The sequence below is a fragment of the Dasypus novemcinctus genome, chromosome X (assembly GCF_030445035.2).
Source record: "Dasypus novemcinctus isolate mDasNov1 chromosome X, mDasNov1.1.hap2, whole genome shotgun sequence".
Taxonomy (NCBI): Eukaryota; Metazoa; Chordata; class Mammalia; order Cingulata; family Dasypodidae; genus Dasypus; species Dasypus novemcinctus.
The window spans coordinates 35409768-35424705 of record NC_080704.1 but is presented as its reverse complement, the minus strand read 5'-3'; the positions used below and the strand labels follow the sequence as shown (position 1 = coordinate 35424705).

The 14938-nt window shown below is 42.0% G+C and overlaps 1 protein-coding gene across 3 annotated transcripts in view; it reads left to right on the top strand.

The window, feature by feature from the left end:
- The window catches only part of DMD (dystrophin), a 2676723-nt gene that overhangs the window by 2530626 nt on the left and 131159 nt on the right, over nucleotides 1-14938 (top strand). For all 3 annotated transcript variants that reach the window (XM_058291720.2, XM_023592525.3, XM_058291721.2), the window contains one exon: nucleotides 12258-12319. In XM_058291720.2, coding sequence (XP_058147703.1) covers nucleotides 12258-12319 — 62 coding nt within the window. The remainder of the gene's footprint in view (nucleotides 1-12257; nucleotides 12320-14938) is intronic.

Here is a 14938-nt window from a genome sequence, read left to right as displayed (position 1 = left end):
ACCAAACTGCTATCCTTGTCCAATGATGAATTTCCTTTGACAAACAAATATTTACGAAGTATGAAATATAGACTTCATGCACTTCTTAAGGCCAAAGCATACTGTTTAAAGTAAAATTTATTAAATTTTTCACCCCTCAAATACACAGAACTAAACATAACTTTAAAAAAATTCTCCCTTGTAACAGAATGTCCATTAATCATTCTTTAGATAATATTGCCAGTGCGAGCTTTCAGGTAGCAAGAAAACTGTTATTTCTAGATTGATCAGAAAATGTGAGAGCATTTATGGATTTGAAGAAAACAGTAAAATCTGATAAAATGGAATTTTCTGTAACCCCCTTATAAAGTCAAGAAAGACTACACTTTCAATGTCCTCCCAGTGAAATTTCTTCCTGTGGTAAAGTCTTGATTGGCTAGATCAAAGGGTTAATTTGCTTGTGATTTGAGAAAAGACTGAGACTTCCCTGATTTGTGTGTGGTGTGGTGTGGGAGGAAGGTAGAAAGAGGCCCCCTGAATGAATTCACTAATTGGGGTTTTCACCTGCTGTGAGTCTAATCGAATACAAAGCCTTATCTGTAGCTGAAGAGAGAGATTATGCAGAGTGTCCGAATTTCTGCCTAGTTTTGAAATTCCTGTTATTTGGCACCATCGGTTGGGAAAGGCAGACAAATAGGTACAGCTTTGTGCTGCTGTTAAAGTAGACCAGGAATGCTGTAGTTAGCTGTACTTAAACCACCTTTACCAGGTACCCATTTTAAGCAGGAGGTGGAGGGTTCATATTCCTGGGATAGCGTTATAGCTGGCAGGCTAATAGGTACACCGAAATCTTTCCCACGAAGCAACTTCCGGTCTGTGAGGTTAATGAAGTGCGACTTTATTTTAGTGAAGATGCTAAACGTCACATCTTTTCTGGTGGCTCGGTTTGATATAGGTGGCTCTGTGAAGCTTTGAGAAATCTTATTAAAAGGCAACTGCATGGAAGTGAACCAGAATCTGACCTTATCTGGAACCTGTTTGGTGAAGTCTCAGGTTTAGGTGGCCAGTGGCTTGGAGAACTTTCTTCAGCCTGGTTTATCTTGCCTAGGATTAAGGGGAAGGGCCTGAAAAAAAAACAAAACAGGCTTTTGTGTGGGCGGGAAGGGCTCTTCCTGAATGTAGAGGCCTCTTCATTTACTGGCTAACATGAACTGGCTGGATATTCTTATATCCAAAAGATGTTGGCTTCAAGTAGATTTGCAGGGTGTTATACATGTTTTAATTAGTCTGCCATGGTATTTGCCCGAACTAGCAGTGATTCACTATCATTGTAAGCATTTGCTAGTCATCCAATTTGTTGTCCATGGCTAATACTTGTGTTATGCAGAGAGAAACACGGAATCCTTATGTGCTCACTGGATACCAAAATGTTGAAATTTTACTATAAAATATTTATTATGCTTAGTTGACACAACACCTCTATTCCAAATGGACTCTTATTAAAATCGTGTAGGTTATGCTTAAGAGGAGGAAAAAAAGCAGTTCAGATAAAGACCATAGAGACTGTGGCACTAGAGGGAAGCTGTACCCCAGGTGGTAGTGCAGTTCCTCAGGGCCATCCCCAGGCAAGTGCCCAGTACACATCCTCCGTCCCTTGTCTTTTTCCTTTCCCTTTCTGCACCTCATTTTCACACCATTGAAATCAAGCTAATATTGAGGCCACAAGTAGGCTGGAAAGGAAAAGGATTTATTTGTGGAAAGTAGGTATATTAGTCAGCCAAAGGGGTGCTGATGCAAAATACCAGAACTCTGTTGGCTTTTACAAAGGGTATTTATTTGGGGTAGAAGCTTACAGTTACCAGGTCCTAAAGAGTTCAACTCAAGGTACCATAAGAGGTACTTTATTACCCAAAGTCACTTGCCACGTGTTGAAGCAAGATGGCGGGCGATGTCTGCGAGGGTTCAGCCTTCCTGCTTCCCGGGGCCTCTTCCTGTGCTCTTCTTCTGCTGTGGCAGTTCAATATTATTTATGAATTCCAAAAAGAGATATTGATTATATTTGTAAACTGGTCTTTTCCTCTGGACGTGATACTCCTTTGATTGTATTAAATCCAGAGGTTCCACTTTTACTTGATTAGATCAAGCTTAGGACTTTGGACAATGTCATTAGGGTGTGCAGGGTTGAGTCCTTGTCCCCTTGGTGGGCTATACAAATAGACACTCAAGAGCATGGAAGTAGATGCACAGAGGAGAGCCTTGGCCCTTCATACCCTCCAGCTGGGGGTCTCATCCAAACCAGTGACCTCCACACCACTGATCTTTCCAAGTGCTAGCTCTAATCCATACACCTGCCCTCTGATCTCCAGACTCAGATGTCCAGCTCCCTCCTGGCCACCTCTACTTTTACATCACATTGGCATCTCAAACTCATGTTCAAGGCTAAGCTTGTCATGTCTCCCCCTAACCCTCTTCTGTTGCAACCTGCTTCTTCTGATACTCCTAGCTTGGTAAATGCTACTCATCCAATCCTAGGAGTCACCCTGGGACAGTGGTCCTCAACCCTGGCTGCATATTCAAATCACCTGGGGAACGTTAAAAATCCCAGTGCCTGAGACCAATTAAATCAGAATCTCAGGGTGCGGGGGGGACCCAGGCACCTGAAGTTTTTAATGCTCCTAGGTGATTCCAGTGGGCAGCCAAGCTTGAGCACCATTGCCTAGGTCTTCCCTCTCTTTCATTCATATACCAAGTCAGTCAAGAGTCCTGTAATTTCTACCTCATTTTATAATTTCTCCATCCCTCTGCCACAATCACAGTTCAGGCCTTCATCATATTGCATTCACCTTGTACCTGGTCTCCTAATTCCATACTCGTTCTTCTGATCCAGTCCTCACACCTTTGCCAGAGGGATTTTTCTGAAAGATAATCTGACAAAGCCATACTGGTACTTAAGTGCCACCTTCTTGAAAAAGCTTTCTCATTCTTTTCAGGATATACAGGTCAAACTGTGTATTGCCACACTAGTCCCCTCTCGATTTGTCTACCTCTCTAACCCCTATCGTGACATTCTCTCCCAAAGACCAGTCAGATTGTTGAAGCTCTTGGAAAGCAGAAGCTGTGTGTAGCCTCCTTACCCTTGCCCTGCTGCTCACACCACATCACTGGTAATTATTGACCTGCCTTTCTCTCTCTGGATAGTAAGCTCCTTGAGAACCTATGGAGAGTCACAGAGAAGGTGTCTGTAAATAACTGTCCAGTGAATGAACATAGTCTCCTTTTTAGCTCCAACTGGTGGTACTATCTTTCTGTTTCCATTCAGCATCCTAGTTTCTTATCCCATGGGGTGGTTTTGATTGCATGGATCCCTCTTTGGTCATAGTCCTGGGAGTAACGGATGGTCCAGTCAAAAGAGATACTTGGAGAGAGTGTAAGGGAAAGTTCTTTACAAAGGTCTGGGCACAACAAGGATTGGTGACCGCTCTGAGGCAAGAACAGCAGGAAGCTAGTACCACCAATTGGCCCAAAGGGGCAGGGGGAGGGAATGGTTTGGGGAAACTGGAGAATGTTGTCACTGTAGGGGCAGGACTACCAAACAAGACTTGTGGCTGTGAGTAAAGGAGCAAATCCACTACCAGACCCAAGGCCCATGGGAGGAAGGTTGGGGGACAAATACTCTAACCTCACTCTCCTCCTGCCCATGAATTCCCTGTTGGTGCCTCCATTAGCTGAAAGCAAAAGGAAGCCAAAGGATAAGGGAGTCTTGCTGATGCAACTCCAGATGGTCCAGTTTCCTGGAGCACAAAGGAGGGTTGAGATGGGCAGAGAATAGAGCTGGAGAGGCAAATGGGAGAATATCCAGAATAGTCTCTTAGGTTGGAGAGGTCCTGTTTCCAAGGTACCTTCAAAGGAGGCTCCAAGACTGGAGTTTGGGGTTGGGAAAAATTCACTGGGACACCTTCCTACATCTCATTCCTTCTTTACTCCTGTCCTCTGCTCTCAGCCATCAATGACATCACCTAGGAGCACACTGGAGAAAACACAGACCTTCCCCACAACAGAAGCCATGTCTCCCCATGGTAGCACAGCAGAGAGGCTAAGAGCATGGGCCTCGGGGTCCAATTCTTTAGTCCTAATCCTTGCACCACCACATTCTAGCCATGGGACTGGGAGCAAGGAACTCATGGTAGGTTCTGGAGTCAGGATTTGAACTTAAATTTTTCTGCTAGCAGAACCCCATGTTCTTTTCATGTCTGTGTTTCACATCAAAATGGTAATAATAATGAGACTCCACTATAAATAAATAATGATATTATCATACTACCAGTTTTATGTATTAAATGAAGACATGTTATTTTTTAAATGTCCTTCCTTAATAAGCCAAGTTCATAATCTGACTGAAATTGACAACAAACCAAACAGTCTGTGTTATGTCCATGTCATTTCTTAATAATGCGTTCAGTGTTTAATTCTAAAATAACATCAAGTTTTGGGAACAAGTCTTCAAGTGCCTTTAACTCCAGCCTAAAAAAGAACTTAAAGATGTATTTTTGAGGATTGCCATCTGTCAGATTAAAAAAAAAATCTGAATAGTGATTTCTTATTTTTCATTCTTTTTTCTCCAAGGAATTGTCCTTAGTAGAACACTGAGAACACTAAGAAAATAGACTCGAGCATTTATGTTTTAGAGAAACGTATTAGAACACCTGAATCTTGAGCAGGTAATTTAAAAGGGTAAAACAAAACAAGAAAAACAACAACAACAACAAAACAAGAAAAAGGAAGGAAGGGGGTAAGGAAGGAAAGGAATGACACTACAGTCCTACCACACAGGTGTTGCAAACCCTTAGTTTATTGAGTTCTGATACTTAAAATGTCTGTGCTTTGGGGGTTGTATCTTTGCATTGAAATAAACATAAACAATATTTTAAGTGATTTGCCAAGTTGACACAGAGATTACTGTCACTGATTAATTGCAAAGGCCACTACTTCCTCATCTCAGGACTCTAAATCCCTTCCCAGTCAAAGATAAGGGCAGACCTAGAATCAACCAAGGGACACCTCACCCAAATTAAATCCCACAAGGTGTCCCACTCAGACCGTAATAGCAGCTGCCTCCAGAGCTCAATGGCTCCAAATTGCTAAAGGAAAGCACTAAAAAGTCTCAATTTATGAGATGAAATGCTGGAAGGGGTGCCATGTTTGCTTTAAAATTGCAATACCAATCATATCTATATGCACATATCTTTAGTGATCATGTTTACATTTTTATTGTAGAATACAGTAAAGAGAGATGGGTGGCTATAGTCCTGCCAGCTCCAACATTCTATGCAGAAAACTGTTGAGCAAGGAAAGGATATTTAAAAAGAAAAAGGAGCACATGTTTTAAACTGTAGACTGAAGTGGACTGAGTCAACCAGAAAAGAGAGAAAGCAAATAGTGGAAAGAAGATGGAAAGGAAAACTGGCCAAAAAAAGAAAAAAAGGGCAGAGAGGGACAGTGAAACAACTGAGGGGAGTTTATCATAAAATACTTTTTGGACTCTAAGAGATTATGTGAAGGTTGCAGAAAATTCTTGTGCTAATGAAGGCTTTCTTTTCGGAACGTTTCCAAGCTTGAAATAATTTTGTTGTAGCTAACACATACCATCATATTGCAGACTCCAAGATTAGAAATATTTGAACTGTCCAGGCCCTGTACTTTCCCAATAAAATATTTCATTGAAAACCGTTCCTTTTAGATTATCCTTAAAGAATACTAAAAAGCCAAACGTTGCAACACCACCACTGTGACGATGTTTCATTTAGAGTCTATACCAGTGCTTCTCCAACTTTTGTGTACTGAGAGTTTCTGATTCAGCAGGCCTGGGATGGGGCCCCTGAGTGTTCATTTCTAAACAGGTTCTCTGGTGATTCTGATGTTGTTGGTCCAGAGGCGGCAGAGAACCACTGCTGTATCACAAATACAAAGTCTTCTGAGGAAAGCAGTTTAGCGCCGATCAGCCTAACCTGAAATCCTGCCCCACTACTTTTCTCTTCAATCAGGTGGGGGTAGGGGGTAGATCATGCGTTTTTTTTTTTTCTTTCCTTCTCTAAAAAGAAAACTCCAAGCCCACGCACCTAATTATCAGCGATGAGGTCATTTGCACCTAGGTCATTTATTTAGGCAACAAGTAGTCTTGCTGGAGGTTTTAAGAGGGTGCCAGGAGGTTTCCCAGTTCTTGTGTCTACCTTAAATCCCGTCCTCGTTTTCTTATTTTTTTTCCCCTTCCCTTTCTCCCCTCTTTTTCTTTCTGTTTTGCAACCCCCCACTGCCTGGTCTCTGGGAGTCAGCGTTCCCTGGTCTCTAAGTGGGGGCGGAGCCCGGTGCGGCCCCGCCCCGTCTGCCCGCAGAGCCCCCTCCCCGGCCCGCCCGCCCGCGCCGGCTCCTCCGCAGTGCTCAGGGCTGTGAGCCTGGGCGGCGGCGGCGGCGCTCGACTTTCGGGGAGCCCGGCGGCTCTGGGAAGCTCACTCCTCCACTCGCGCCCGCCTCCGACCGCGGAGCCCTTGCAGCCATGAGGGAACAGCTCAAAGGGTAAGTGGATCGCGGCCGCAGCGCCCTCGGATCGCCGCCATCCGTGCACTTGTGGCGCGGGCAGAGGGGCAAGCCGAGGCGGCCAAAACTTGGGCAGGCGTGGCGGCTGGACCCTCTGGCGCGGGTTCTCGCGGCGCCGCTGCAGGTGCGTCCCCGGGGCTTCCCCCACCCCCGGCGCCGGGCTCCCCGGGAGCCCCTGCCCCTGGCTTTGAGACGGGCTCGAAGAGAAAAGGCGGATATCTCGGCGGTGCCCAGAGGGGACAGCGCGTTCCCCCTCGCGGGTCTTAGGGCTCCGGGAGCTTTTTGCTTCTTTACCGGCCGCCAGTGTGGACCGGAGCAAGACAGACTGGAGCCTGTTCCTAATCGCTGTTCGACCTCGCAGAAGGCAGGGGAGCGCGCCGTTCTACCTTCCATTGCACTGCAAGTGCCAAAAGGTCAACTTTCTGCCTGATTTCTTCAGAGGATTTTAACTGACATTTCCCTCGCTGTGTTTTCTCCTGTGCTCCTACCATGCCCCAGCACTTGGAGAAAGCAGGAAAGAAATAAGCAGCAATTAAAGCGCGGAAGTCCTGGGCTTGATGTAGAGAAAGGATGGAGGATATTTTTCTTTGCCCTCTGGGGTTGGGTGTGGAGTCATTTCTGAGGCTCCTTCCTTGCGTTTCTCCAGGTGCCTGTGCTTGTCTTTAAGCAAAGTTTGTCATCCCGATCTGATCATGGCATTGAAATGGGCAGGGCACTTTGTTTTTCTCAGTAAAATGTGAAGTTTGAAGCCTAAATTGAAGGGGTGGTTACTTACCTAGGGGAGGCATATTATTAATTATAAAATGCTTTGACATCATGAAGGAAAAACAAAACAAAACAAAACATCCGATTTGAGTGGCAAACCAAAGTCTTGATGTGAAATACATATTTTCCTTGGCCAGCAAGCTCTTTTTGGTCCCTTTAGCTTCTGTATCCCTGTCACCTCTCCTTGTCACCTTCCATCATCCTTTCTCTTTTTGCCTAGATTAAAAAAAAAAATTTCCTTGTTCCAAAGCCCCTCTTTGGAGGATACAGTTGCTCTTGGAGAAGAGAGAGGAGCAAAGGAAACACATGGTTATATGGACGGTCTCTGACCCTTGGTCACCATGGAATAATTGGTTTCAGTCATGATTGTTTGATCTTGATTTGGACACAACTCTGAAGTGAAATTGCTTTGGCCAGAGTTAGGGGGTGGGGTGGGAGTTAAGCCTTGAAAAGCAAATAGAACAGAGGACAAGTAGCAGCTGGAACAGCCAAGGAGGCAATCTTTTTGCCCTGGCTTCAACCAGACAGAATAAAATGTGAAATATCCCAGGGAACAAGGAATGAGAACTAGGAATAGGATTTCCTTAGATGGGCGCCCTCCTCCACAGCCCCCTCCTCAGGGTAGCAGAAAGTTTTAAGTGTATTTTCCCATCCCCACTCTGCCTAGTATTCCAGAAACGCAAGCCAGATCCCGTAGTCAGCATGCAAATGCCAAGGTTCTTCTAGAAAAAGAGTCTGATCCCCAGATTAAAGGGAAATCATTCTGTGCATGTGGATCAGTGGGCTCCAGATTATATATGAAGCCAGACTCTAATCCTCTGCAACTCACAAGAGAATGCTACCTTTTTATATTGCTGCATAGCGATTAGTTTCCTCCCTGGGAAGTAGTGGAAAGATATATTTTTTGAAAGGCAACTGTATGGAATATTTTCAGTACCAAATAAGAGTGGTGGCAGAAGAAATCTTATTTTAATTAGGCAACTGCCATTTCCCCAGCGAGGGTAGCAGAAATTTGTTACTTTTTATAAGTGTTTAATGTTTGTTTTTAAGAAACTAAAAAAGCTATTCCAATAAATCTGGTTATTCCAGCACTGACAGCAGGAACAGCTCTGAGGCAGTTATAATAACCTTGCACACTACTTGAAACTAAAGAAGGTGAGAGAAAAATTTAAATTGTATGGTAGGAAATTAGGTCAGCTCTGTGCTCAGTAGAGTAATGCTTTAATTTCTTATTATTGGCAAGTAGGTGTTGCCGGGGTCTTTTGTCACATGAGTGATTTTATATTTTAATTTGCAGCGGGTTCCTATCAGAGTCTCAAATAAAAAAGAAAAGAGATTACTGTGGCTTGTACAAATTAAAAAAAATAAGGAGAGGAAATCATAGTTTTGAAGACTGTTCAGAGAGGCATATCTGCTGCCAGGCTCTGGAATCAGCAAAGCCAAAATCAATAACATTATTAAAAGATGTAAAGAGCATTTTAAGGATTATTTATGAAGCTGGTCTCTGTGTTAATGCACATACAGACTTATGATCTACATTCACATCAATGTTCTCAGGAAAACTGAACAAAGATGTACTCATTAATGTGTGAACAGGTTTCATAATTTCCTTTTTGCTTTGGGCATGGTGTATGGGGAGTGTGTTTCCGAGGTGGGGAGTGAAGTGTAGAAAAGAGACAATTACCAAAAACACTACCACCCACCCTTCCACCCCCACCACCCCAGCACAGCCTTCTTTTCTCTACTATCCAAGTACTCCAGGTGAAGGAGCGCTTCTTTTCATAGAATTATTAAGAATTTTATACTGTGTTGTTTGTTATTTGAAGACAGGCATACAGTAAGAAATACGGTTGTGAATTTTGTATTGAGCCTAGACAGAAAATTTGGTTTGTCCTGTCAGGGTTATGCAAATTTGTGTTTTGCCATTTTGCCCTGTTGGTATTCTTCATCCGTTTGGGAGGTTAAATATATCCCCATAGGGCTTTGGATTCACCACAGGTCGAAAAATACCCACATAGAGTGAAGTGAATATTTGGTTAATCAGATAGTTACCCCCAAATTCAAAGTCTTTTCACCTATGTTGTCATTTTCAGCGTTATGCTAGAAAGATTACTTTTCTGTTTTTGAGGATTAGTCACACACCTTTTATTCTCCTTTCTACTTGTGCTCACTTCTCTGGTTAGTACTGATTTGCAGTTGAAGTGAAACTAAGACTGCCAAGGTGAAATCCAAATCTGCATTGCTTAAAAATAAAAAGTTTCTGTGTTGTAGGGGGAGAAGGTAAAAGAAGATGGGCTTTTGGAATTGTTCGAGAAGTTCTCTTATCTGTCTTATCCTTGTCCCTCGGAATCACGTGTGACTGGGAGGACGAGCACCTGTAAAGGGCTAGTATCTTAATATAAAAGTGGGGGATAGAAGTGGGGGCTAAGCATTTCTTCCATCTTCCAGTTAAGGAACTTTCAGCTTAGTTAAGGGCTGGTGGATTAAAAAACAATTTCTAAAACCCTTTTCCTAACTTCCAGCCTCCAAAATAAATTGCATAGAAAGGTAGAAATGTCGATACTTCAACAATCGTGAGACTTGGGGGAGAAGGGGCCACTATGTAAAGCTCCCACTCCTGCACTCTGTATGGGCTTCTCTGGTAAATCTGTACACATGTTTCTCTTTCCTTTTGGAATTGCATTTGCTTCACGTTGTAGTTCTTCCTCCAGCTCCTCCGATTTGAAGTCAGTTACAGATGGTGGCTTTTCAGGGTGGTTCACCCTTTCTCCATCTGGCTGGGTTTATCAGCTGAGACAAAGGCTTTCTCTGCAGATCTGTTGAAGACGTTACAGCCCTCTCAAGTGTCCTAGAGATGGGACGTTATTACTGCGCAGTGTGTAATGAGGGCGTGTACATGTGGACCCGCGCCCTTTCGCTTCTCTCCCTTCTTCCCTCCCGGGTGCTCACATCTGGGTGGCCTTTGGAAATGGCAGAGGCCTGAATGTGGGGTGCCCTCAATAAAAGGTAACCTTTCTTTGCTCTGCACCTGTGTAAGGAATTGGTACACATTCACTTTCCCAGCTAAAAAAAAAAAAAAAACGCCCCGAGAACAAGCAACACTTCTTCCATGAAGCTGCAAGCTGCAGCCCTCTTGTGCTGTGCATATAAATAAAGTACCAGTCCCGCCCATCCCTTCTCCAGATCATAAACCAGCTTGCTGGGGAGGGGGTGTATAAAAACCCATAATACATGGACCACGTCTTCTGCTCTTCAAACCTTAGATGCTCTGGTACCTTCATCCCTCAACGAAAAAGCCCCTTTTGCACTCCCCAAGTGGGAATTCTCTCTGCAGCAAAGTCCAACAACAGAAATGAGCATATTTGGAAAAGAGCAAAACAGCCCTTCACAAGTGAGCATTTTTTGTAAACTGTTTTCCATAGCCTTCACCGATCACCTACTGAATAGTATATATCGAAGGAATAGTCTCTGAAGTTCTGCAGTTTGGCGAATTTCCCTCCATTGTGCAATTTATGGTTCCATTTTATTATCAAACCACATTAAGTGTTTCTTCGTTTGACTTTGTTTTTGCAACAGAGGTAAGAGATGTTGAGTGGTGTTTTTGCTCTCTAGGAAAGGTCTTAGGCCTGACTGGCTGTAGCTGGATCCACATCTATATTGTAACCAGCTATTAAAAGGTTCACTTTTAGTGGACGGTAATTTGGGAGCCCCATAATAACAAAAGCGACCACATATTGGGCACTAGAGGTTGCTCACTTAAATATATCCACTAATCCTTTAACTCTCCCAGGTGAGCGGATATCGGGCCAAGCTTGTCCCAAATTTCACAGCTATGAGGGCACATAGCCAGAATCTGTCTCTAAAATCCAGAAGCTTTGCTGAGGCCACTTAAAGTGGTTGCCTCCCCAAACTCCTCTTTCTCTGTGCGGCCTCTGTACGTACTAGTCCCCATGATGTGCACACATTTAAGCTTTCTCCTCCCTCCACTCCCACCTTTTCCCCCAAAAGGATTATGAATAGGCTCTGCATACGAGTACTAAAATGTCATTCAGGGCTGCATTTTACTGTAACAAAGTACATCACATAAATGCAGAAAAACTGGAAATATGATGCTGTGGTGATTTATGTAGATGGGCCAAAGTAAGGAAAAGTATATGTAGTTATCTCTCCAGGGGCTTATTCATGTAATTGAATGAGGAACAAAGGTGTTTTGTTCTTTTTGTGGCAGAAGCTGATAGCCAGCAGCCACACTTAGCTAAACTTCAAGAAATGGACAAGAACTGTGAATGCTTCATTTAGGCCCAAGAAATATTGGAAGAGGCATAGTGGTATATAGAGTATAGAGTTAAAAAGACATTCTAAAAGTAATGGGAAGAGGGAAGGGATGGTATGTTAGTCGGGCTGTGGCTATATTGTAAGCTGAAATAAAATTCAGGTATTACAGTTATGAGCTCTGGATATTTAGAAGGAAGAGTAATGAAAAGTGTCAGAGTCATTGAAAGCAAATGAGAAGTGAAGTGATTTATTTATTGAACCTAGTGTCCAGTATTTCTTTGACAGAGTTGAATAACAATCATCAGTGTCCTTTCTATATATTCCACATTGGACCATTGAAGAAATCTTGATTTTTGATTATCAATTACATAACAAGGTCATTTTATCATAGTGGGAGTATAATCGATTTGTGGGTTAAAAAAAAAAAACTTTGCTTGCACCAGGAACCAAATAATGTTCATGTTGCTATTCCCTTTGAAAATGAAGATAACTACTTCTCTAATTGTAAGAATCCTTCTTCACTAGATTATGGAAATCCTTTGAAGTAAAAGATGCCCAATGATTTAAAGGCAGAACATGCCCCCTTTTTTTCCTTTTCTCTATTATGCATTATAAATTCTAAAGTCTCTCTTTATATTTTGTTTTAGCCACGAGACCCAAACAACTTGCTGGGATCATCCCAAAATGACAGAGCTCTACCAGTCTTTAGGTAAGGACCTGGCAATGTTTCCTTCAGTTTTAAATGTCAGATTACCTTTTAGTTTGTAGTGGATTCGTCATTTGTTGTCTAAATATAACACTAGATCGTTTAAGGGGTGAAAGCAATGGCACCTTTCTATCCAAAATTGACAGTTGGTTTTCTTTTTTCAGAGGTTCCTTAAAATTTTTTAGAATTTCATTTTCCTGAGAATTCAGTATATCTGAAAGGGCCCAAAGGTCTTTGCAGTTTTCTTTGCTACTTAAAAGGATGACAAAACCACATACGACCTACAGCAATTTTTTTCCCCCCAAGAAGAGAGAAAACTGTTTCAAGTTGTTCTTATTGATTTCTTCCGTGGAAAACCAAGACAACCCTTTTGCCAAACCATGAATGCTGTGTTAAGGAATTTTCTGCACTCTTTCTAGTGCTCACAGTTCCTAAGGCCTGTCAGGTCATCGGTGCAAACATTTAAAAGATTTCTCTACTATAGCTTGCTGGGTATTTGTGTGGGGAGCCTGACAGTTTTTCTTCCATAACTTGGCATTTTTCTGAGCAGGTACACAGCCCACAAATAAGGGGGAAACACCAATATTTTTAATACTGGATGGAAGTGCAATCTGTCATTTAAATGAGTTAGGAATATTCTGAAATGAGGTGTTTTTTTTTTCACATGGGGCTAGTTGTAGGGTTTAAAAAAATTAAAAAAGTTGTGTCTTCTCTGTTACTAAAAATGTCTGCTTTTTTTGTGAACAGACATATTTAGGGACTAAAATGCATGAGATGATCTCCATGAGTTTAAGGTTATGTGACAAAGCCCATGAGAATCAGGGTGCTTAAACATAAATTCTAAATATATATATGCTTGTGGTGTGTGCGCAAGTGTACGTGCATGCATGCATATGTGTGTGGCTATTACTACTTTTCTGTCATATGTCTTCATTGGTTAATTGTAGCTACTGGAGACACTAAAATAGTTTTGTAAATTTATTTCTAATTATAAATAACTTCTTTGTAAAAAGAAACAAACCTGTAAAATACAAAACAGGATGAAGGAAGAAAATCACCCATAATTCTATTTCCCAGAGATATCCAGTGTATTTCAAGTAATATTATGTCATTTCGGTCTAGTTGTAATACACACTTTTAAAAATTTAAATAACATCGGGATCTGCTAATCATCCAGTGCTACATTTTCGGCTCCTACTCAATGTTTTTGGCTCATATTGCTGGACTGTTTGGACCACTGGTATAAAATTTGAATGCTTATGAGGACATGGCAGGGAACACAAGCAGGTGCTCAACAGGCTGGCTGGGATTTTGGCAAATTAGAGAACGAAGACCTCCTCTGGATTGGGGAGTGACTGTGCTGGGTCATCCTCGCCTAGCACCCTCAGAGCCTCTGTTTTTCAAGAGGAACTGGAAATATGTTATCAAAGAACGAATTTAAATTTGTCCATAGGCCTCTACATTATAACCTTTGTTTTACCCAGTCTCAGCCACTTGTGACTTTTTCTGCTCTAAGTGCAATAACCTTTCGTCACTGTGTATAGCTTTTATACTTGCTAGTTGTATTTTTTTAAGTTTAAAAGTATAAACATGCAAACGAAAAAGAAGACAAGACAAATCATCCATGACCCACCTCTTAGAGTTAACTAATGTTTAATAATCTACTAGGTACCTTCAACAATTTCTTTATGTGCTATATTTTTTTTTTACAAAAGATGAATCATTCTGTTTTATTCTGCTATTTTTCCACCTAAAGGTAATGCACCATAGCCATATTTCCTTTTCATTGCATAGTATTCTCTACTGGCTTACTTTTAACTACTTTGTATTGAGAAATGACAAATATGGTTAAATTATACCTCAACTTTATTGAGGCATAATTTACATATAATAAAATGCAGCTAAGTACGTCATCAATTCCACCCCCTTCGAAATTCTGTTTCTTGCTAGCCTAATAAACATTTTGAAATGAACTAGGTGTTGGCATTTGCATTTCAGCTTTCAGAACTAATAGTTCCAATATTTTTATGTGACAATAAAACGTTTCTTGGGTGAACTTTTATCTGAATGGTGACTCATCAAATGACCTCTCCCATTTATTGAGGGTCTACTGTCACATGCTGCACATGTGACATGCCAGCAACCAATCTGTGTGGTGGATGTTATCAACACCCCCTTCTCACCAGGAAGTCAAGTCAAGTTCAGAGGGCCCACTGGTCAGGGCAACACAGGTCTCTGGGACCACACTGGGATTTGCCCTCTGTTTTTTGTTAGTTTTTTTTCCCTTATCTCATTCATTTTCTTAGCTCATTAAAGTATGTCTATGTAGGTTACTACATACCTGCTAATATGTACAAATTGACAGTTTTACCTAGGGAATGAAAGTTACTTGAAGACTATGAAAATATTAAGTATTTTTGAACAAACCATGGTATTTTTGCAAATGATATGGTGGGTTCCTCTAAGACAGCAGCCCTCCCCCTTTCACTATTAGCCAACACATGTAGAATGATTGATTTGGGTTTTTAATGTGTCTGCCTTCCTGAGAAGACCTACCACCTTCTACTGTACTTCCCCCAAGCAATTATAGTGCTTCAAAGTTGAGGTGGGAGCATAATGTAT